We start from the raw sequence: 23398 nt of genomic DNA, 5'->3' as shown, positions 1-23398 counted from the left end.
ATCAGCAGCTTCGGCCAGTTCGAGCTACAATCGAGCCTCTACGGCATTTTCATAAACACATGTAACGCAATTTTAATTTCTCATTGTCTATAAAATAGCAGTAAGTATTTCATCAAACACCTTATATGCAACGTCAAAATTAAAGAAAAAAGGTATTTTTTTTCATATACATACCTTCCTTGCCACTAGCAGGCATTTCGTCAAGTCATTTCATTAAACTTATCAAAGTAATTGAATCACCGAACTAGTTCAATTTGAGTTCGATTCAAGTTGGGGTTTGATCCGAGTTGAGTCAAACTCGGGCAAGCTCGAACTTGGTTCAAAATATTTTTGAGCTCAAAAAATTAGCTCAAGTTAGCTCGAGCTCAACTTAGAACCGAGTTGAATCAAGCTTTTTCGAGCCAAGTTGAGTGAGCTAACCGAGTTAACTCGGTTCGTGTAGACCCCTACATTCATTTATTTTTCTAGATCATTTCATAGTATGAGACAAAAAATGAGGTACATGATAATCTTAACTCAGCATTGAACTAGGTTGAATCGAGTTTTTTTGAGTTGAGCTGAGCGAGCTAATTGAGCTAATTCGGTTTGTCTAGACCCCCATGTCTATCTATTTTTCTGGATCATTTTATAATATGAGAAAAAAAATGAGGTAGATGAGAATCTCAAGTGGACCACATTACAGGGACAGTGTTGAATAAACGTTGACCATTAAAAACTTTTTGGGGCCATAAATTTTTTGGATCAAGATGATCTTTATTTTTTCCCTTCTTCTGGTCTGTAGTACCTAATAAACACATTGGATGTCAAATAAACAGTACAGTGGTGGATATCCAATCACTATTGTTTACCTGTGGTGTGGTCCACCTGAGATTTATATCCCTCTCATTTTTGGGATCGAGCCTTAAAATTATATGTAAAAAAATAGATGAACGGAATCGATGAAACACATTCATCGTTACGGGGCCCACAGAGCGCCGACTACCAGCCACTGGGCTGGTGGCAGTAGTGGCAGCTAATCCATTTCCGGTACCCTACAGTTCCTTTGTACACTCAGCAAAATAAAAAATCCAAATCAAAATCCCGAAATCCGAAACCAAAATTCCAAAAACCCAAACGAAAGAAAATCTCTCATTTTCATCATCATCCGCCATGTTGATATTGAGAAGAAGAGCTTCTTTTTCTTCGTCTCTCTTCTCTCTCCTCCTTCGATCCAAAAACCCTCCTAAAACCCTATCAACAGACTTCCATTCGCAAACCCAAATTCCCATTCTACTGTCCAACAAAAACCCAATTCCCCAACATCACCTCTACACCAAAACCCTTCAAAACCCATCTCCCGATCTGACCACCTTTTCCCAAAACGCCCCTCCTAAAACCCTCTCCCTTCGCTTCCATTCGCAAATCAGAATCCCCATCAAAATCCCAAAACCCTACACCAAAACCCTTCAAAACCCATCTCACAATTTCACAACCCTTTCTCAAAATGCTCCTCCCCTGTCCTCCCGCCAGCGCAAAATCAAAGAAAAAGACGACATTGAAGAAGCTTTCGAATCGGCCACCACCACCAATGAAATCCTCTCCGCCTTCGCTGCCATGGAATCTGCCTTCGATCCCACCGACAAGAAGCTCGGCCTTGCCTGCCTCAAGGTGGGCCAACACCTCGACTCCGAAGGTACGGACCCTATGCAAGCCCTCTCCTTTGCGAACCGAGCTCTCGATATCTTAGATCGCAATACAACCAGCGTTGGTAAGGACTCCCTGCCCATCGCGATGTCCTTACATTTGTTGGGTTCTGTCAATTATGCCTTGAAACGGTTTAACGATAGCTTAGCCTACTTAAGCAAAGCAAATAGGATCTTGAATGCCATGACCGGTGACGGACCAGGTGCTCTTGGCTTCGATGTCCGGCCCGTGGACCACGCGATCCATCTCCAGCTCGCCAACACGAAAATGGCGATGGGACGGCGAGAGGAAGCTCTTGTTGATCTTAGGAAGTGTTTGGAGTTGAAAGAATTGATTTTTGAGCCGAACAGTAAGGAAATGGGGGTTGCTTATCGGGATCTGGCGGAGGCTTATGTTGCCGTTTTGAATTTCAAGGATGCGTTGCCTCTCTGTTTGAAGGCGCTGGAGATACACCGGGCGCTGTTGGGGAGTAATTCGGTTGAGGTGGCACATGACCGCCGGGTTCTTGGTGTAATATACTCTGGACTGGAGGAGCACCAGAAGGCTTTGGAAGAGAACGAGCTGTCCCAGCGGGTTTTGAAGAGTTGGGGGTTGAATTCGGATCTTTTGCATGCGGAGATCGAGGCTGCAAATATACAGATTGCGCTGGGGAAGTACGACGAGGCGATTGAGACGTTGAAGGGAGTCGTGCAGCAGACGGACAAGGAGAGTGAGATGCGGGCGTTGGTTTTCATTTCGATGGCAAAGGCCTTATGTAATCAGGAGAAATTTGCTGACTCAAAGCGGTGCTTGGAGATATCATGCGGGATCCTCAATAAGAGGGAGTCAGTGGGCCCTGCGAAGGTGGCCGAGGCATATGCGGAGATATCGATGCTGTACGAGACGATGAATGAATTCGAAATGGCAATCTCGCTGCTGAAGCGGGCAGTCTCGATACTGGAAAAGCTACCGCAGGAGCAGCATGCGGAAGGGAGTGCATCTGCACGGATTGGATGGTTGCTTTTGCTGACAGGGAAGGTCCCGCAGGCGATCCCTTACTTAGAGAGTGCGGCCGAGAGATTGACAGAGAGCTTTGGACCGAAGCATTTCGGGGTGGGGTATATCTATAACAATTTGGGTGCAGCTTACATGGAGCTGGATCGGCCGCAATCAGCGGCCCAGGTATTTGCACTTGCCAAGGACATCATGGATGTATCGCTTGGGCCCCACCACGCCGATTCAATCGAGGCGTGTCAGAACCTTGCAAATGCATATGGTGCAATGGGGAGGTTAGGATGCTTTGTCCTTCCCATGATTCCTTGGTTTTTAGCGTATCATTTGATTTTGCTGTTGGAGGTTATCTTTGCAGTAGTTTGTAGCGATGTTTTAAAAACCAGACAGGAGGTCTAATGGGTGAGTCTTGCCGTTCGGTGGTCCTAACATGTTCAAATGCCATTTTGAAGCTAACGTCCCCAGACTTTTTAAATGACACATGGAATGCCCAATCATCAATTGGGATGTCTCACTCAATAGTACCACTGGGAGCAAGCCATGGTGCAAGAATCATGCTGGTTAGATAGGATCCTAACCCTTTGGAAAGTGCGAACTGTCTCTTCTTTACAAGCCATAGATCACATGGTTAGAATCATCAAACCAAAGCGCTAGTTTGGAATCATAGGCAATACAAAGAGGGATCTATTGAATAGATGTTTCAAGAAAGATGATGATTGGACCTATTTTGATTCTCCACTAAATCATGACTATCCATTTTCCATGATATTGATAGGATGTTTTATATCATCGATTGGTGTATTTTTGCATTGTGGCTTGCATCTAGTTGTATGAATGAACAGACAGTTCAAATTGACAATAGGTCATCCCATGTGTCATTCAAAATATTTGGGAACATGGCTAGCATCCCCATGATGTTGGGAACATTAGCAAGACCAATATATGATATAAACTGTCTAAGAAACAACGTTCAAAATGGTTCAATTACCAGTTTGAATTGATTGAAACTTCTCTAAATGGTTTTTTAGTCCTTGCCTTGTGGTTATTGTATAGTACTTCTTAGTGGGTCTTTCTGTTGATTTTGATTTGTTTGCTTTGCTAATGGTTGGCCTCATACGATAACTGTTGTAGTTTCCACTATTCCCTTATAGATTGCTTTGGTTTGGATATTCTCTCATCTATTGGGTTATTCGACATTTGTGGATAAGCAAATTCCCTTTTGATGACGAAACTCTTGTTATGGAAGTTAGGTGTTAAGACTAAGTGATTTTGAAAGCCGAGAAACAAAAATATATAAAGAAATGGAGGGAAGAAAAGCAGGAGTTAAGGTTCTTAAAGGAGATGTATAATTTCAGGGATAACACATCTGTTTTGTTAATCATTGATAGCCTGATTACTTCTATATTGGAGCTTAAAACCTTTGTAAGATTGGTAGTTACCATATTTTCTTTTTCCATGTGCATGTGGTAAAGGATATTCTATATTCTTTTGAGGTGAATCTCCCCAAGCAGGCTGACATTCCTTTCGGTAGAACTTGTGGCGATGATAGAAAATTAGAGATTTATATGGATAAGGACAGCAAGAGGACTGCTGTCCTTACCCATATATGTTCTTCTAATCTCTCTCTCTCTCTCTCTCTCTCTCTCTCTCTCTCTCTGTCTCTCTATCTCTCTCTGTTTTCAAATCTGTGTAAGCTGAGGTTACTGTCTTTGCTTTGGTTTCTCTTCGCTTTCAAGTTCCTATTATTGTATCCTCTCTCTCTCTTTCTTTCACACACACGCACAAAACACATTCAACTTCCCATTGTTACACAAAAAAACACATTCAAGTTCCCATTGTTGTTTACTCTCTCTCTCTCTCTCTCTCTCTCTCACACACACACACACACACACACACACACACACACACACACACTCACACATTCAACTTCCCATTGTTGTTCTCTCTCTCTCTCTCTCAGCTTTCAAATCTGTGTAAACTCTGGTTACTGTTTTTGTTTTGGTTACTCTTCACATTCAAGCTCCTATTGTTGTTTATTTTCTATCATGCCCCCGGATACTTGCACCTGCTCAATCTGTTGTGTTGGACGCAAAACTATACTGATATTGGTACCAGATACTCTGGGATACTTGTGGGAAATGTTTTAAGAATCCAATTTTATTAGATAAAATTTTGACAAATTTCTCACATGCTTTTCATAATATATGTGCATAAAATGTACTATAAAAACTGTAAAAAGACTTTTTTTTTAACGGTGCACTCGCTAGTGTTATTGGTACCACCGTAAGCTATGGTTGTATGAGGAAGATCTAGGGCTGACATGATTTGTTCACAACAACCTGTCCATCAGATGCATCGCCCAAAAATATGCCAAGGGCTTTAAAAAACAAGCTGATCCAAAACTCAGGTCAGCCACAATGCAGGGAATAAGTTGGGAGAGGACGCCACCCTTGATTTGTGTGTGGGGCCTATCGTGTTGTATATATTGAATTGAAGCTGTTCAGACCCTTCATCTGGCTAAGATGAAGGTTTGTACAAAAAATCAGGTGGTTTTGCAATACAGGTGGGCCCCATTGAAAATCAAGGGTGGGCGAGCGTCTCCAACAATCCATATGCTATCGTATACCTGAGTTTTGGGCCCTGGGGGGTTATTGAGGTGATGGATCTGATGGACGGGTTGGATGCAATATATATGTCACATGGGTTCTGCATCTAACTGGTAGCACCATAACTCACCTCTTTTTTAAAATATTAGTAATGCTAGCAAGATTAAAAAACGGTTCCTTGTTTATTAGTGACAAAAGTGAATTGAATGTGTCAATTATTTAACCACAACTAAATTTGAAGATCATATTACAATGGGATACTGTTGTTTAGTATCCTTGCCCATATTAGTATTCTTTTCTAGGTATTGCAGTTGTCTAGAGAATTGATCTAATGGCCCCACCATGGGTGGGAGTTATCATAAAAAACCTTTCTAGATTGGAAGACCTTAGCCATCTGTTCTTTTCCTTCTTACCAGATGGTTGTTGCATTTTTTAAATATTAACCATCTATTCGCAGGCCACTAGAAGTTACTAGAATGTTTGAAACCGGAAGATGTTTGGGGCATTTGTCATCCATTTTGGAGCCTGTTGTATCAACAATCTGGATTGCTGATCCAATGGCCCCACATATTTGGACCTGGGCTGCCCACAAATTTATTTGCGTACACTACAAGGGGCCGTTTGGTTTGAAGGTAAACTAGGGGAATGCAAGGAAAAGCAAAAATGTGACGTAAGTGGGAAGTTAACTGACATGAACACTAAGGGAAGCAAACCCTTTGCACCTGCTTTTTTTTTTTTTTTTTTCTTAAAGCATCCTCCTGGAAAATGCTTTTCCTTTGCATTTGAAATAGTTTGGATTGCAATTACACAAAGGGAAAGCAAATGCTTTTTCTTTCCCTCCATTTGACTTTCTGAAAAGAGGTGGTATTCTATTGTTGAGGAGGGGAAAGCAAATGCAAACACTTTGTTACGGCATCCACAGCTTCCTAAATATGTGCAAATGTCTTGTCAATGCCAATTGGTTGTGTTCCCCAGTTTGCATTCTATCTAAACAAGCCCCAAGGCACATGGGTACTACACCCCAGTGGTATGATACCACTTTGATACAGGACAGCTAACCACTTGCTCTAAAAGCTCGAACTGATAGAGCGTGATGAATTAATCTTTTTATCTCACGGCCTAGGCCCCACTTCCCATGGGTAAGGTCCTTGGTTGAACCCCCCTCGTGGGTCCCACATCACATGGGTCTCACCTCACGCGAGTCACCCGCCTCACATGGGCTGCCCACCCCGAGTGTGCCCCCACATTCCACAGGCTACCCCACTTGTGCCCAGTGTGAAAATGCCCCTGTATTAACTAGCAAAATATTGAGGCTAAATTTAGATGGATCATTAACAAAAAATGACACCGATTTGACTATTAAACTAGCTGATCGGTGGGCTTTATATATATATAATTTACACACGCACACACACCCCACACACTCACACTCGCTGGTGGAATTTCACCACCTATGGGTACTTGAACCTTGACCGGGTGTTAAAACTCCTAAGAGTCTACCACCCGAGCAAGAGTAAGGACCCAAGCGAAAGTTGTTAAAACTAGCTGATTGGTGGGCATTCAGTGGACAGTTAAAACGAAAAATAGCTAGGGTCTCCAAATCAGAGGTTAGGACTGTTCGAACAATATGATTTTTGGAGTCATGACCTATCTACAGCGGTCCCACAATTTGGAAGGTTTAATTTGAGTTGATGCATGACATGCACAACTTTTGAGTGCTCGAGTATCAACCATCATGCTTTGCCCGAGTATCAATTAACTACCATGTTTTGTTTTTGGATAGTGTTGTTGTCTTTTTTCTTTTCGTTTCTAATGCATGGAGCTTCCTGATTTTCTCTTTGAACTGTGTGAGGTTAGGATTAGAATAAAATGCAACTGGACAGTCTCATAAAAAAATAATAGCTATCCTTCAAAAGGAAAAAATCCCAAGCCCTTCGTGGAATGGCCCCTTCTTTATTGGTGTACACGTGCTAGCATGGTAAATGCATGTATGATCTGGGAAGTTGATTGGGCGGGCCACGCATTGTATGTGCCCTGGCCCAGAAATCTAGCCAATCCGTTCATTGGGTGGGCTAGACATGTGCAGAGAAAATAGCAAGCTAAAAGATACTGAACAGTGTTCCACATCCAATAAAAGTGTGATCCACCTATAATTGGGTCAATTGGTTATAAGGCATGGGAATAGTTAATGCAGGCCTTGGCGATTGACAGCCTGGATCTTGCACGTGCTATGCTGCCCCATGTGAGATGAATTCTCGTATCCCGTGAACCTGTGATAGAATTATCTTGTTTGTTTTCACCATTCGTGAATGGTTGAGAGGGTTTAATACTCCGTTCATCAGAAATTGTTTTAAAATATCAGGTCCATTATAGGTGTTTCTCTGCCTACATTAACTTTGATAGTCCAGCAGAGTGTGATTGTTGATACACAGGTGCTAAGAATTCTACACATTGACCCAATTAAGCAGCAGCATATATGAAAATTGACACTGGATGGTCGGGGGAAAAAAGATAGTCCATCTGAATTCAATGAACAAATGTCCCTTGATCATATTCGTAAGTTAGGATTGTTTAATCAGTATTATTTGGAATGATAAACTATCTATACTCTTCAATTTGAGCAGATATCTGCCACTTGCACATTTTGTGAGTGTTTGCATATCAACTATTGCACTCTGCCATTGTTTTAAATAACTCCCCTACCATAAGAACAGCATAGACTCTTTCCTATTTTATTTTGTTGTTATATTGTTCCATGTGGTTAGGTTGCTAGTCATTTATATCTATCAAAAGTTTCTTGGTCATGAAACTATTATTCATACATAGGCTACTAACATCATGCACAACCAATAGTATGAAGTCCTTTGTGATTTATATTAGAACCTTTGCTAACACCCCACACACATGTGGCCACCTATGACCTAGCATGTGCGTGGGTCATCACGGTCCTGTATCTGGTGGGCCCTGTCACGTAGACCAGCTGCCCCAAAATTTGGTCATTAGACCCATCAGTTGGGTCACACATGTATGATGGCAATGGATGGTTCACAAGACAATGGCAAGTCCCCACATTCAACATACATGTGTGACCCCCGCATCATGAGTGGACCAGCTTGAGTTTTTTCTTGGACAGGTCATCCATCAACATGGTGAGGTCCACCTGATGCACGTCACACATGTGGTGTCTAGAGTTGTGGGTGGAGGCATAGTTTCTCCTATCCGAGGGACTCATGGATTTAGTATTTACTGCCTTTCTGACTCATGGATTTAATATGTATTGCCCTTCTGTACAGCTATGCCCTTGCAATGGAATTCCAGCAGCGAGTGATGGATGCTTGGGAAAGCCATGGGCCAAACGCGAAAGACGAGTTCAGGGAAGCTCATCGACTTTTTGAACAACTGAAGAAAAAGGCTCGGGGGTCATCAAGTGAGGTTCCTAGAAAGGCTTTGCCATTGCCCCACTCCAGTGAAGCCTTTTCCACCAAAGCCAGACATCCCGACGTTTAGGTCAGTCATAAGTGATTGAAATCCTCTTTTATGAATGAAAAGCTTCCATCTCTTCTTCATCAGCATTAGAATTTTGGATCTAACAGTCATCCATGCAAGAAATTTTTTGACATTGTATGCCTGTTGAGTGTAAATTGTTAGGTATATGCATCTTAGCTGAATACACCCCATTTTATGTGAGCCTGATCCTTCTTGCTTTGATCTCCTAGCAGTGTCAGCCTAGTTCTCCAACTTCCTTGATGGAAGGGGGAGGTCTAAATGCTGTTGTTGCTCATCGCACAACTCGTAGGAGACTATATATATATATATATATATATATATATATATATATATGCGCACCAGTTCACACGGAACTCGTGTGAACTTTTTTGAGAACTCATTATACGTGATGTGACTCCAAAATCTGAACGGTCCACGTGAAGCATCACCTCATGAAACCCCCCTGGCCCAATTTTTACTTTGATCCAAAACTTTGGTGGGTCATGAAAAATGAAAACAGTTTCCTCCCTTGACTATGGCCCACCAAAATTTTAGATCAGGGTGAAAATTTGTCCCTTAGGGTTTCATGGGATTCTGCATCACATGGACTGTTCGGATTAGAGGTGCGCAGGTGAGCATGACTCTCTCTCTCTCTCTCTCTCTCTCTCTCTCTCTCTCTCTATATATATATATATATATATATATATATAGGGAAAAGGTTCTATGCGGTCGAGCTCATGGGAACTCTCCATGAGGTCGAGCTATGTGGGCCCCACTGTGATGCGTGTCGAACATCTACCCCCTCAGTCAGATGCACCATTCCATGGTGGGCCTAGGGCTTAAAAATCAAGTCAATCCGTGACTTGTGTGGGCCACACCACATACAAAAGTTGAGAGGGGTTACCCTCCATTAAAACATTCATAATCATTTGTTGGGCCCACCGAGATGTGGTTCACAAATCCAGACAATCCATTATGTGTGCCCCGCTTGGATGAGGGGTCAGACCAAGTTTCAGGCACATTCAAATTTCAGGTGGGCCCCACCAAGTGCTTTTATATGTTTTAGGTATGTCTTCACATGATTTTAGATGGTATGGCCCACCTGAGTTCTGTATACGGCTGATTTTTGGGATATCCCATAATTTAAAAGGGACCCATCAAATGCACGGTGTTGATGTTCGACACGCATCACGGTGGGGGCCCACACAGCTCGACCTCATGGGAAGTTCCCATGAGCTCGACCGCATAGAACCTTTTCATATATATATAGAGGCATGCTCACCTACGCACGTGCGCACCTTTTCACACGTGTCATGGGCGTCTAATCCGAATGGTCCATAAGATGCGGAATCCCATGAAACCCCAAGGGAAGAATTTTCACCCTGATCTAAGATTCTAGTGGGCCATAGCAAAGAGAAATGCAAATCAAGGGAAGAAACTGTTTTCATTTTTCATGGCCTACCAAAGTTTTGGTTCAAAGTAAAAATTGGTACCAGGGGGTTTCATGAGGTTCTGCTTCACGTGGACCGTTCAGATTTTCGAGACTCATCATGTAGGATGAGTTCTCAAAAAAGTTCGTAGGACTTTCGTGCGAACTGGTTTGCAGCTGAGCATTCCGCTACACACACACACACGGGGGACTACCATGATGTATGCGTGTTTTATCCACATTTTCTATCCATTTTCACCGATCATTTTAGGGCATGAGACCAAAACTGAAGTATATCCAAAGCTCAAGTGCACTACACCATAGGAAGCAACAAGAATTGAATGCTTACTATTGAAAAATTCTTGGGGGGCCACAAGTTTTGAATCAAGCTGATATTGTGTTTTCAATTCATCCAGGTCTTTGTGACCTTATTAATAGGTTGGATGACAAATAAACATCACTGTAAGCTCTAGGAAGGTCTCAATGTTGGATGTCGTTATGCTCACTGATTTCTGTGGTGTGGTCCACTTCAGCTTTGGATATGATTACATTGTGGGCCCATGCCCTAAAATGATCTGAAAAAAATGGATGTACAACGTGGATAAAACACGTACATCAAGGTGGGCCCCAAATTCTTCACGACGACATAAAGGGTGGTGCGTGCCTCACTGCAAATCAGCTACTTATCTATCAAGTTACGTAAAAGCCATTTATGTAAGAGGTGGTCCATCTTGGGTGGGCCCCACTTTCATGTATTTCAAAAATCCACTTTGACCATTAGGTAGTGATTTAATTTTAGCCCTATGGCTGAAAAAAACAGCCCCAACTGTAATTCAGGTGGACCATAAGATTGGAAATAGTGTACAGGGCAACATTTACCCTCCAAATTATTTCCCTTGGTATGGCCCACCTGGATCATGGATGGACCTAATTTTTGGGCCCCATGCTAAATTTTAGTGTGGCATCTAATGGTTTGAGCGGATGACAAATGAACATTATGGTGGGCCATTGGAAGTTTTTAATGGTGGGTTCTCAATCACCAATGTTTTCTATGGTGTGGTCCACCTGATATTTGGATTTGGTTCATTTTGGGTTCATGCCCTAAAATGAGCTGGCAAAACGGATGGATAGAATGGATATATAACACATACATTAAGGTGGGCACACGGTTAGAACTGGGTGTTTCAACCAGGCATCAGGGAGGTATTTAAAAAACGCATGACCTTAACCTCCGCCACAGCCACGCTTCAAGGATCACCTTTTTCCCTTAGAATGGCCCACCTGAATCACAGGCCGGTCTGTTTTTTGGGCCTTACTGTTAAAATAGGGTAACTCTCCTTGTGATCGGGTTGGATTTCACTTGCACATCATGGGGAGGCCCACTTCAGCCGGTCACACCTTAAGACCATAGATAAGGTCTCCTGCCGACGCACGCGTGTGCGTGTGTGGGGAAATGGTACTATGAGGATGAGCTCTGTGGGCCGAGCGAGATGTGTGATGGACATCCAAGTCAGTGCATTGGGTTCTCTAGATTATAGGATGTTCCAAAAATAGCCATATTAGGAACTCGAGTGGCCACATCATTTGAAACCATGGGAAATCATGCCTAAAACATCTGAAAGCACTTGGTGGGGGTTATAGGAGAATCAGTCAGCTGGTCAGCTGCCGTAATTGGGGGTCATAGGAAAGTGGCATTCATCTGGCTTCTCCAGTTTTGGGATTTGCTAAGCCTGCGTGTCATGTGTAATACGACTAGTATAAACATCATGTGTTTACCATTATGGCATGTAGGTTTGAGATCCAATCCATCCATTAGAAGGGCACCGTCATATTGATGCCCTAGCCCAAGAATTAGGTTGATCCACTAGGCATGTGACAGTTTGCCAAAAAGAAAAAAGAAAAAAAGAGGTTCTGTTCTAAAACACTTGACTGAAGTTTTTTAACCCATCCACCTGTTTTAAATATTGGGTCTTCTAACCCATTCGCCTGTTTTCAATATTAGGCACACCTTCTGGATTTGATCTTGGACCTACGTGCCGAGATGCCATGTGTGGTGTACAACTCTACACTCCTGTGCAATCGGCAGACCTTCCAAAAAGAGAGATGTTTAACAGTGAGTAATTTTGGCAAGTTTGTAGAAGTGGAGACAACAGTTGGAAACGGTGGGATAGGCTGCATGTGAAGAAAAGCATTAGTTAGGGAAATTGTTTTTCCAAAATTGATTAATTAAGTAGCTATCCAAACAAACTTAGGCTGTGTTTGGATTCAAGTTGATAAGCTACTGATTTGGCTAACAACAGCAAATCGGTAGCTTAGCATGCTATTTAAGAGGTGCTGAACACCTTAAGATGGCTTATACACACCCAAAAAAGAAAAAAAAAAAGAAAGAAAGAAAGAAAGAAAAAAGATTGCTTATATATTGGAGTGGAGAATGACTGAAGGTGTTCTCAATCGTCCTCGACAGAAGCCCATAGCTAAAGGGAAGACCTCTGTTGTTGCAATCCAACTGCGCCCTCCATTGCTTCTATCTTTGTCTTTGCCTCTGTATCTTCATCCCTTCATATTCTTTCATGGTTTTTTTTTTTTTTTTTCATTTCTTTTTTATGGTTTTGTTCGAAGAAAGTGGATATTTGAGTGGTTACAATTGTATTGGTTTGGGGTTTTTTAATGGTGGAATAGGGGACAGAAAATTTAAGATTGAAATGATGAGGTTGAAGAAGAAACTCTCTTTTCTTCATGCTAGGGTTAGGTTTTAACCTAGTGAATTTTTTTTTGGCAATACCAAACATATTTATGCGCTGAATCAGTAGAAACTAAGATCAGCTACTATAGACGTAACTAACTAAAGCGAAATGACTTGTGATCCAGATACAGCCTTAAAGACCGATCGTAGTTTTCATATATATTCAAAATCACGAAAGAACACTATTTCTTTTTAGCCCCAATTGGAACAATGTAAACTTCTCCCAAAACCTCTTTAAGTGTTAACCCAATCGTCGTCATCTCCTCCGAAACCCCCAGATGGTTAGCATTTCAACTGTGGCAATTTCAAATATCAAATACGTTTTAAATTTGTTTCCGTTGAAAATTCTGTTGTAATCCATCTTCTATAAATATAAAATGGATCTGTGAGATCCATGTTGTTGAATTCATATCAAAGACTGTTTTACATGGTATCAGATAGCCTTGAGGGAATTTTTTTCTCCGTCTTTTGTTTCGGTGGAAATACTGTATTTTGTTTTCTGCATTCTTGTGGACTGTCTGTTTTGACACCTTTCGACTTTTACATAAAGTACACAAAGCATGGGCCACCTGAGTTTTTTTATCAGGCTGATTTTTGTACATTCACTTTATCCACGCCCCACACAAACCTATGGTTGGCATCCCGTCCAATTTTCCCTAGGGGTAGCCCACCTGAGTTGTGTATCTGGCTGATTGTTTTTGGCCTCACAAGCTAGGCTCAAGGATAGAACCTGATGGATGGAGTTGATTTTACGTATAGAACTGGTGGGCGGGCGGGTGTTTTATGCATTGTGTGGAACCAGTGTTGAAGGTCCCATGTAAGTATAGCTGGGCATTGAGTTGAGTCGGACCGAGTTAGGGCTGACCTGACTTGATCGGGTTTTGAAATAGGGCTGACCTGAACTCATCCCAACTCGGTACCGAGTCCAGCATGCCTGACCTGATCCGAGTCCGGGTCTGACCTGAACTAATCCGTACCGAGTCCGACCCGGTCACAAGCACTGAGTCAGGTCAGGTCACAAGCAATGAGTCAGGTCAGGTGAAGCAGGTATTCAAGGGCTGAAATCACCACTCAAAACCTAGATTCTCTTGCCAGAATTGCAGCCTCTTCTTCAGCTGCATGGCATATCATATCTGAGTTTTTTTTTTTTTTTTTAATATACATGTACGAGTTGACTTTCGGATTGAGTAGAGTCAATACCAAGTTGGATTTCAGGTCGAGTCAAGTCGAGTACTGGGTGACTCGAGCTCGACTGGGTTTGAGTTCGGATTGGATGAAGTCAACTCGATTCGAATCGACTCACCCACTCAGTTCGGATCGAGTCAGATTGAATGGGTTGGACGAGTAGTCCCATGCCCCGCTTTACATGTAAGCCAAAGCTGTGGGTGCATGTAAAACTGGAGGCATACTGTCAGTCGAGGCTACAATCCTTATGGCGATTCATCTCTTGGTCGAATGGGCTTCTTTTTCAGATAAAATTCAGAATTGTAATCTTCTCTTTTTAGGAGATTAGTTGTTCGGCTATCTCAGCCGTTCAGCCTCCTATCCCTTTGTTTCTCTCTTCTTTTTTCAATAAAATTTTGTTATCTATCAAAAAAAAAAAAAAAAAACTAAAGCTGTGGGACTATGTAAAACTGGTGTTGCAGGGAGCCCGTTCCTACACCTGCGGTTACATGGAGCCCGTGTGAGCAAAAAGCTGTGGGGCCCACCGCTATGTTTGTGACATCTAATTTGGCCAGCTCACCCAAAAATGAGGCCTACCCAAGACTCTAGGTGGGCCATGCTACAGGAGAAAGTGGTGATGAATGTACGCTTACCATTGAAACTTTCACTGAGTTCACTGAAGTTTTCTAGGTCCGACAGAGCTTTGAGACCAGCTAGCTGGCTGGTGATAGGGTCACCAACCAAAACGCATCTCCATGATACACACCATATGGGGCCCATTTCTGCAACACCGCATGCAGAAGTTATTCACGCCCGTGGAAAGCGTTTTCACCTACTGAAAGTTACTCATCTTACCGTGTGGGACCAACTGCGTTGTTTGTTTACAATGCCACAAGCACATCTGGGGAGCCCCTCTATGATGATCAACTTGACCCAAAAGTCAGGTCAGTTCCAGTCGTCAGGTGTTTTACAGGTTTGAAGGGTTCTTTATTTATTTTTAAAAATTTTGTGGTGTATTATAGTTTTCTAAGGTGGCCTACCTGATGGTTGGACCAGCTAAATTTTTGGGTCATCTGGTCGAGTTGGTCGTGGTGCAACTATTGTAGGTGTTGGATCTCATAATCACTGTCTGGCCTTTACAATGCTTAACTGCATCACTTTAAAAAATTAAAAAAATAAAATGACACAGGGATGCATAAAACAGATTCTTCTCTGGTGATTTAGGGCCCTTTTGGATGCACTTCCACCGAAGGGTTTTTTGGAAGGCACTTGGCAGCCTACATCTTTGATGATTTTGGGGTCCATTTTCATATATAACACAAATTAGTGTTATTTGCCAGTTTGTTTTATAGCATCTATTTTGTCAAGCAGAAGAAGAAGAAGGGGATTATGCAAAGTCGCATCATCAATTATTGTTTAGAACAAAATTGCTCTTAGGGCTCAAACACCCCTTCGGAGGGTGCATCCAAACGGGCCCTTGGAATCTACTAGCTCCCTAAAAAAAGAGGGACGTGACTCAAAAGTAGAGGGAGACATGACTCTTAAAGTAGAATCTGGGCCCAAACCCATCCACTCAAGGGCCCAAAACTTTCAAAATCTGCCAGCACCCAACCTAAAAAAGATAGATAATGGCATGACTTTAAATGAAGGGAAGACTTGACTGGAAAAGTAGATTTAGGGTTCCAGTAGGAATCTCAAAAAGTAGAATCAGGGCCCCAACCCATCCATTAGAGCCATGGCCACTACCAGAAAGCTCACAGTACCCAATAAAAGAAAAAAAAAAAAAAAAGGAAAAGAAAGGAAAGAAAGAGATTATTTTATACGTAGAAGACAAGTCCAAAACTATCCAGTCCCTCCCCGGTCCGCAACTCACCTCTAACTGAGTGTTAGGGGAATCACATGTGATTTTAAGCTCTGCAAGGGCAGTTGTGATGTCTGTTTTTAGTCCATTCCTTGTGCCAGCCCATGCTAGGAGGTGATGTTAAAATTCATGAAGATTCGGTAACTAAAGTGGGACACAACTGACAACACATTAAACAGTGGAAATAGAAATGCCCATGTTGAAACTTTCCAAAGGCCCACCTTATGTTTATATGACATCTAAAACTGTTAATAAGTTGATTCCCATGCGGATGAAGGGAAACACTAATATCAGACTGATCTGAAACTTCTGTGGCCTACAAGAAGTTTTCAATGGTGGTTTTTCAATCACCATTGCTTCTTGTGGTGTGGCCCATTTGAGATTTGAAAATGCCTTAATTTTGAAATGACATCCTGAAATGGGTAAGTGCAAGGGATAAATGAAGTGGATATAACACAGACATCACAGTGGGCCTCATAGAGCTTAGGATAAGAGTAGATTCCTGTAACCTCTGATTACAGGCAATTTGCATTTGTTGCCACTTTCCTGTGGCACAGCACACAGGGAGCTCACTGGGCAGAAGTGGACCACACCGAGAGTAGGAATTGATGCTTCCATTGAAAACTTCTTAGGGCCAAAGAAGGCTCTGATCAAGATAATATTTGTATTTTAATTTCATCCAAGCATGTATGATCAGATGGGAAATAAGCCTCATGGTTGGCCTTAGGAATGTTTCAACAATAGTTTGTTCAATTCCCACTATTTTGAGTGGCGTGATATATTTGAGTTGTGCATGTACTTCATTTTTAAGATAGTACTTTATATTTATCGGGAAAAATTGATGGACCATGTAGATCTAACACAAAAATCATGGTGGGATCCAGAAAAAGTTATGCTGTGCAGTTAGCAATCTATTTTGGAGAAAGAAATCTGGCCTATCTTGTTTGAGTCATAGAAATAACATGGACGAATGAGAAGGGACAACACTAGAATGTCCCGTGCCGCCTTCATAAACAAATGTGTAATGAGTTACTCAATATGCTTTCATCGCACCCAATAAACCCTATTAGTCCGCCATGAATGTACATATGGCTTATCCACACCGTCCATCCATTGTTCCTATTGGGCCCACCAATGTATATGGCTTATCCACACTGTCCATCCTTTGTTCCAGCTCATTTTAAGGGTTTGATCCCAAAATTGAAGCATATCCAATGCTCAAGTAGACCATACCACAAGAAATAGTGGGAATAATGATTTCCACTGTTGAAACCTTTCTAGGTCTCACAGTGATATTCATTTGTCATCCAACCTGTTCGTAAGATCACACATACACGAATGAAGGGAAAAAACAAATATAATCTTGATCCAAAACTTCTGTTGGCCCTAATAAATTTTCAACTGCAGACGTTAATTTGGCAATGTTTGTATGGTGTGTTCTACTTAGAGCTCTGGATATCATTCATTTTCTGGATCAAAAACTAAAATAACCTCGTAAAATGGATTGACACAATCGATAAAATTCGGACGCGGATTAGCTACTGAAGGGTTGAGTAGCGAGACTTGCTACCCAAATGATGTCACCAAGTTCTGTGGGCCCCACCATGATGTATGTGTTGTATCCACACCGTTCATACATTTGGAGATTTCATTTTAGAGGATGAGCCAAAGAAGGAGGCAGATCCAAAGACATAGTGCATCCCACCACAGAAAACAGTGGGGAGAGTGATGCCTACCGTTGAAACTTTCCTAAGGCCCACCATGATTTTTATTTGAAATCTAACTTGTTCACAAGTTAAAAAATACATGACAGAAGGGAAAAAACAAATATCAGCTTGATAAAAAGAAATTTTGTGGCCTTCAGAAGTTTTTAATGGTGGGCGTCACTCTCCCACTGTTTTCTGTGGTGGGGTCCACTAGAGCTTTGGATTTGACTCATTCTTTGCCACTTGCCTAAAATGATCTCTCCAAATGAATGGACGGCCTCGATACAAAACATACATCATGGTGGGGCCACAACTTGGTGACGTCACTTTCAGTATATAATCCGCGTCCATAAAATTCATAAATCATAGTGGACCCACGGAGTTTACTCATTAGGCTTATCTTTATATCTGGTAAGAATAAGAGAAGCTGTGCTTCACCTAAGTAGCATCAACCTTCTCCTATAAATACCCATCCATTGTAAGTTCCTAGCATACCATAAGCAACATCAACCATGGCCATACACAAATCTCTCTCCCTTGCTTTTCTCCTCTTTTTCCTACACTTTCTTTCTTTCCATGCAACATCATTTGCAACAGCAACACCATCATCCGCACTCTCTGAAGTAGAGGCTCTCATGAAATGGAAAGTCAGCCTCTCTGCTGCACAAGCTCTCCATTCGTGGTCGCTTCCTTCTGCTAATTCTACCACCAACACGATCTCTCCATGCAACTGGACTGGGATCTCATGCAACAGCCTTGGAAGCGTAACAGAGATACGCTTACCGAGTGTGGGCTTGCAAGGTAAGCTCGATAACCTGAGTTTCCCGTCATTTCCAAACCTCCTCAATCTTGATCTCAGCAACAACACAGTCATCGGAACCATTCCAGTCCATCTTGACCCTCTTTACAAACTCACGTACCTGAATCTGTCTTCAAATGAAATAAGTGGATCAATACCTCTGGAAATAGGGAATCTTGTGAACTTGACTGAGCTGGACTTGTCCACTAACCATCTAGATGGTTCCATCCCTTCCACTATAGGAAATCTGACAAAGCTTTCCATCTTGTACCTGCACCAAAATCGAATCTATGGCTCCATTCCTTCACAAATCAGTAATCTACAAGATCTAGTTCAGTTGTTATTGTCCCAAAACAATCTGACTGGTCCCATCCCTCCTGCTTTAGGTAATTTGAGAAACCTTACCGTTTTGGATCTCCACCTCAACCAAGTTTCTGGTTCAATTCCACCAGAAATAGGGAATCTTGTTAATCTCAAGAAGCTTTTCATCTCCAGAAACCTTCTAACTGGTTCTATCCCTTCCACTTTGGGAAAGTTGACAAAGTTAACTGTTCTCTTTCTCTATGACAATCAAATTTCTGGTTCAATTCCACCAGAAATAGGGTATCTGGTTAATTTCAAGCAACTTGGCATTTCCAGTAACCTTCTAACAGGTTCTATCCCTTCCACTTTAGGGAACTTGACAAAGTTAACTGCCCTCTACCTCTTTGAGAATCAAATTTCTGGTTCTATTCCTCCGGAACTAGGGAATTTAATGAGTCTCAATGAGCTACATTTGTACAGTAACAATCTGACTGGTCATATCCCTTCCACTTTAGGAAACTTGACCAAGCTGACTCACCTCCAAATCTCTGATAATCAAATTTCTGGTTCTATTCCTCCAGAACTCGGGAATTTAATGAGTCTCAATAAGCTAGAATTGCACAGTAACAATCTGACTGGTCCTATCCCTCATGCTTTAGGTAATTTGAGCAACCTTGGATTTTTCTATCTCAGTGACAATCAAGTTTCTGGTTCAATTCCATCTGAAATAGGGAATCTGGTTAATCTCAAGCAACTTGCCATGTCCAATAACCTTCTGACAGGTTCTATCCCTTCCACTTTTGGAAACTTGACCAAGCTTACATTTTTGTCCCTTTTTTACTGTCAATTATCTGGTTCCTTGCCTAAGGAAATGACAAACATGACAAATCTTTCTCAACTCTACTTGGATGGCAACAACTTTTCTGGCTACTTACCTCAGTTATGCCACGGTGGATCTCTTGAAAAAATCTGTGTGCCAAACAACCATTTCACTGGTGAGATCCCAAGAAGCTTCACAAACTGCACTAGCTTAACAAGAGTGCGACTCAATGGAAACCGACTCATTGCAAATGTATCAGAAGCCTTTGGTGTATACCCACATCTCAGATACATGGACGTCAGCAACAACATGTTGTTTGGTGAACTCTCACCAAACTGGGGAGAATGCCAAAACTTGACAAAGCTACAATTCTCCGGGAACATGATCACCGGTAGAATTCCTCCAGAGATTGGGCAGTTGATGCGGCTAGAAGTGCTTGGTCTTTCTTCGAACCATCTAGTAGGAGAGATTCCAAAAGAATTTGGGAGGCTCACTTTTTTGTACAACTTGACTTTAAATGATAACCAGCTTTCTGGTCAGTTACCACAAGAGATTGGAAAACTATCCAATTTGGAGATTTTGGATCTGTCAATGAATCACCTAAGTGGTCCAATACCACCTCAATTAGGGGATTGCTCCAAACTCCGTTATCTGAAATTGAGTGAAAATGTTTTGAATGGAAGCATTCCTTTTCAGATTGGTAACCTAGTATACCTACAGGGCTTACTAGATCTAAGTCATAACTCCCTCAATGGAAAGATACCTCCACAACTCGCGAAATTGGTTAGTCTGGAAAATTTAAACCTCTCTCACAACATGCTGTCAGGTTCCATTCCGCCTTCTTTTGAAGGGATGGTCAGCTTACAATCCATTGATTTTTCATACAATGCTTTGGAAGGTCCTCTTCCTAGTAGCAAATGCTTTCAGAAGGCTCCGGCAGAGGCATTCATAAAAAACAAAGGCTTATGTGGTAAAGTGCAAGGTCTGCGACCTTGCAACGCCTCTTCAATAAGTCATGGTGATGCAAGGAAAGGCCACAAAGTTGTGATCCTCGTTATTCTTCTCTTCTCAGTACTGTTTCTTTTATTTGCAATCGTTGGCATAATTTCTTCCATTTATTATCAAAGAAGAAGAAGAAGAATAGAGAAAGTGCTTCTTGAAAGGAGTGGAGGAAATACATTTTCAACATGGAATTATGATGGGATTGTCACATTTGAAGACATTGTGGAGGCGACAGAGGGTTTTGATGAAAAATATTGCATTGGAACTGGAGGTTATGGGAAAGTTTACAAAGCAAATCTACCAGCAGGCCAGGTAGTAGCTGTGAAGAAACTTCACCCACTCGAAGGTGGGAATCAATCCGATCAAAGAAGTTTTAGGACTGAGATAAAAGCATTAACAGAAATCCGCCATCGCAACATTGTAAAGCTATACGGCTTCTGTTCCCATGCTCGATTCTCATTACTAGTTTACGAGTACTTGGAAAGGGGAAGCTTGGCAAGCATCCTAAGCAATGATGAAGGAGCTACACAGTTGGACTGGACTGCAAGGGTGAAGGTTATCAAAGGTGTGGCCCATGCTTTATCTTACATGCACCATGATTGTACTATGCCGATTGTCCATCGAGACCTGTCAAGCAACAATGTTCTGTTGAATTCAGAACTTGAGGCTAGTGTCTCTGACTTTGGAACTGCACGGTTGCTAATACCTGATTCCTCAAATTGGACTACACTTGCAGGCACTTGCGGATACATAGCTCCAGGTTAGTCACTAATACATTCTCAACACTTAATAGTTTTATTATAAATTAGCCTTTATTTTTCTTAAGTTTTTCTATTTTTGTTGCAATTATTTACTATAAAATTTATTAGCTATTAAATTTGCAGCATTGACCATTTTTAATTGTACATTTGTTGGCCAACAATTGGTTGGATAGAATCCTTCCAAAAGTGTCATTTCTAGGATCTTCTCCATCTACAACATAGGTCATGTTTCCAGATGGTCTGGATTGATTTACATGCATAACAAGTTTAGATGAATGGATATTTAAGAAATGATTGAAAAAGCTCATGGATTCTAGCCCATGCAAGTAAATCTGAAAATGATACATCAAGAAATGTGGTATCGTGCAATGATCTGCCAAGAGATCCCAGAGCATGAGCTTGGGCTTTTCCTGTTGTACAAGGGTTCCACAGCTCTAAGATCCAGACTGTCCATGTGATGTCTCACACAATGAATGCCCCACACAACAAAAGAAGTTTCTAGATTAGAAAATCCTAGCCATTGAATCTATAGTCTTTTTTGTTGAATGTGCGCAATTACCTTTTTTTTTTTTTTTTTCTTGATCATCTACCCGTTGGCCACTAAAATGGTTAGGATTTCCAATTAGAGAATTGCCAATGCGTGAGCCATCCAAATTGGGGCCCACCATGTCAATGGTTTGGATCTTGGAACTGTGGACCTCACTAGTACAGACTTGAAACCTTAGATACTCTTGAGCTCGTTTGTTGGTTGTTTCCTTTACTTCTACGTAGAGAAAGAGATTGGGTTTGTGGTCGAGAATATTGATAGTAATTTGTGGGTCCACAATACTGATACAGGTAATTAAATATGCTCAATACATTATTACCAATCCATGCTGATGAAATGTGTAGCGACAGAGATACCTATAAACACTATTAAACTCTCCAGTTCACACATGTAACTTCTCACGCGTCTGGGAAATCTGAGGCGTACATAAAAATAGGCCCAACCATCTAGATAACCTGACAATGGTTAAGCTTGTCCTCTTATCAGGCAGACCACCACCACGTTAAAACAATGTATGTGGCATGCCTAATTAATGGGTGGACGATCCCGACTTCCTAGCCAGATCATCAGAAAATTTGGCCCATGTAATGCTCGTCGCTTGGCACATGCTCAGCTTGTAGAGATGCCTTGGGACCAGCAAGCACAAAAGCCTGGAAGATTTGAAACCTAGATTAAGAAACCTAGTTTAGTTTGATATATGGATAAGAGTTTATCTATTGATGATTAGCAAAGAATAAAGAATCTGATTGAATAGTCTTCTATCATGTAGAGCTTGCATATACAATGAGGGTGACTGAGAAATGCGACGTCTATAGCTTTGGTGTTGTGGCACTTGAAGTGATGATTGGAAGGCATCCTGGGCAGCTCATCTCCTCCCTGTCATCACTAAATAGAGATGATACCCTGCTAAAGGATATGTTGGACCAACGTCTCTCCGGTCCGACAGCGGAGGTTGCACGGGAAGTCATCTTTGCAGTGTCCATGGCCCTTGCATGCATTCGGCCGGATCCTGACTCTCGGCCAACCATGCACCACGTGGCTCAGGAGCTATCTGTTGGTGGGTCTTCTTTCTCTCTAGAGCCATTTCATGCGCTTACATTTCGTCAACTGATGGATCTCAAGGTATAATTGGGTGTATGAAAATCAATGAGGTTGTGGGCGTGTAGTGGCAAGAACATTATTGCTGTGTGTGTCTATTGTATGAGAATAATCAATCACGGAGGTGTTTTTCTCATTATGATGTGTACATAGTTCAGTGTGTGGAATTGATGTTTATATAGAATATAGATTTCTAGGATTGGTGATAAAAATCAAAATGTAATAAAAGCAGGTTGAAAGAATAAAGATGTTTTCTTGTTTGATGGTTATCTTCAAACCCAAGGTTTTTATGCCCAAGAAGTTAACTTCTAGGGATTGTAATCCTTTTCCTTGATACCTTTAATATGGATGGTTGAGATTATTTTCAAAAAATAGGTCCAATCAACCATTTGACATGTCA

At 41.7% G+C, this 23398-nt stretch overlaps 2 protein-coding genes across 5 annotated transcripts; both read left to right on the top strand.

Moving 5' to 3' along the window:
- Nucleotides 1–1041: 1041 nt before the first annotated feature.
- On the top strand, nt 1042–12770 carry LOC131230407 (protein KINESIN LIGHT CHAIN-RELATED 1). 2 transcript variants are annotated; one of them, XM_058226314.1, is made up of 3 exons: nt 1042–2951; nt 8573–8786; nt 12197–12770. In XM_058226314.1, the coding sequence occupies exons 1-2, from the start codon at nt 1150–1152 to the stop codon at nt 8784–8786; spliced, it is 2016 nt and encodes a 671-aa protein (XP_058082297.1). In that variant the 5' UTR covers nt 1042–1149; the 3' UTR covers nt 12197–12770. The 2 variants fall into 2 exon arrangements, with proteins under 2 accessions (XP_058082297.1, XP_058082298.1); XM_058226315.1 differs by lacking the exon at nt 12197–12770 and having other exon boundaries at nt 1043–1747; nt 1886–2951; nt 8573–8947.
- A 5352-nt stretch (nt 12771–18122) lies between these two features.
- Nucleotides 18123–23143, top strand: LOC131231149 (MDIS1-interacting receptor like kinase 2-like). 3 transcript variants are annotated; one of them, XM_058227250.1, is made up of 3 exons: nt 18123–18976; nt 19553–21352; nt 22670–23143. In XM_058227250.1, exons 1-3 carry the CDS (start codon nt 18181–18183, stop codon nt 23026–23028), a joined length of 2955 nt encoding a protein of 984 aa, XP_058083233.1. In that variant the 5' UTR covers nt 18123–18180; the 3' UTR covers nt 23029–23143. The 3 variants fall into 3 exon arrangements, with proteins under 3 accessions (XP_058083233.1, XP_058083234.1, XP_058083235.1); XM_058227251.1 differs by lacking the exon at nt 18123–18976 and adding an exon at nt 19014–19408; XM_058227252.1 differs by lacking the exon at nt 18123–18976 and adding an exon at nt 19015–19264.
- The last annotated feature ends 255 nt before the right edge of the window (nt 23144–23398 follow it).

The sequence above is a fragment of the Magnolia sinica genome, chromosome 17, assembly GCF_029962835.1.
Source record: "Magnolia sinica isolate HGM2019 chromosome 17, MsV1, whole genome shotgun sequence".
Lineage (NCBI taxonomy): Eukaryota > Viridiplantae > Streptophyta > Magnoliopsida > Magnoliales > Magnoliaceae > Magnolia > Magnolia sinica.
Note: the sequence above shows the minus strand (reverse complement) of the source record. Positions and strands in the feature narration are given on the sequence as shown.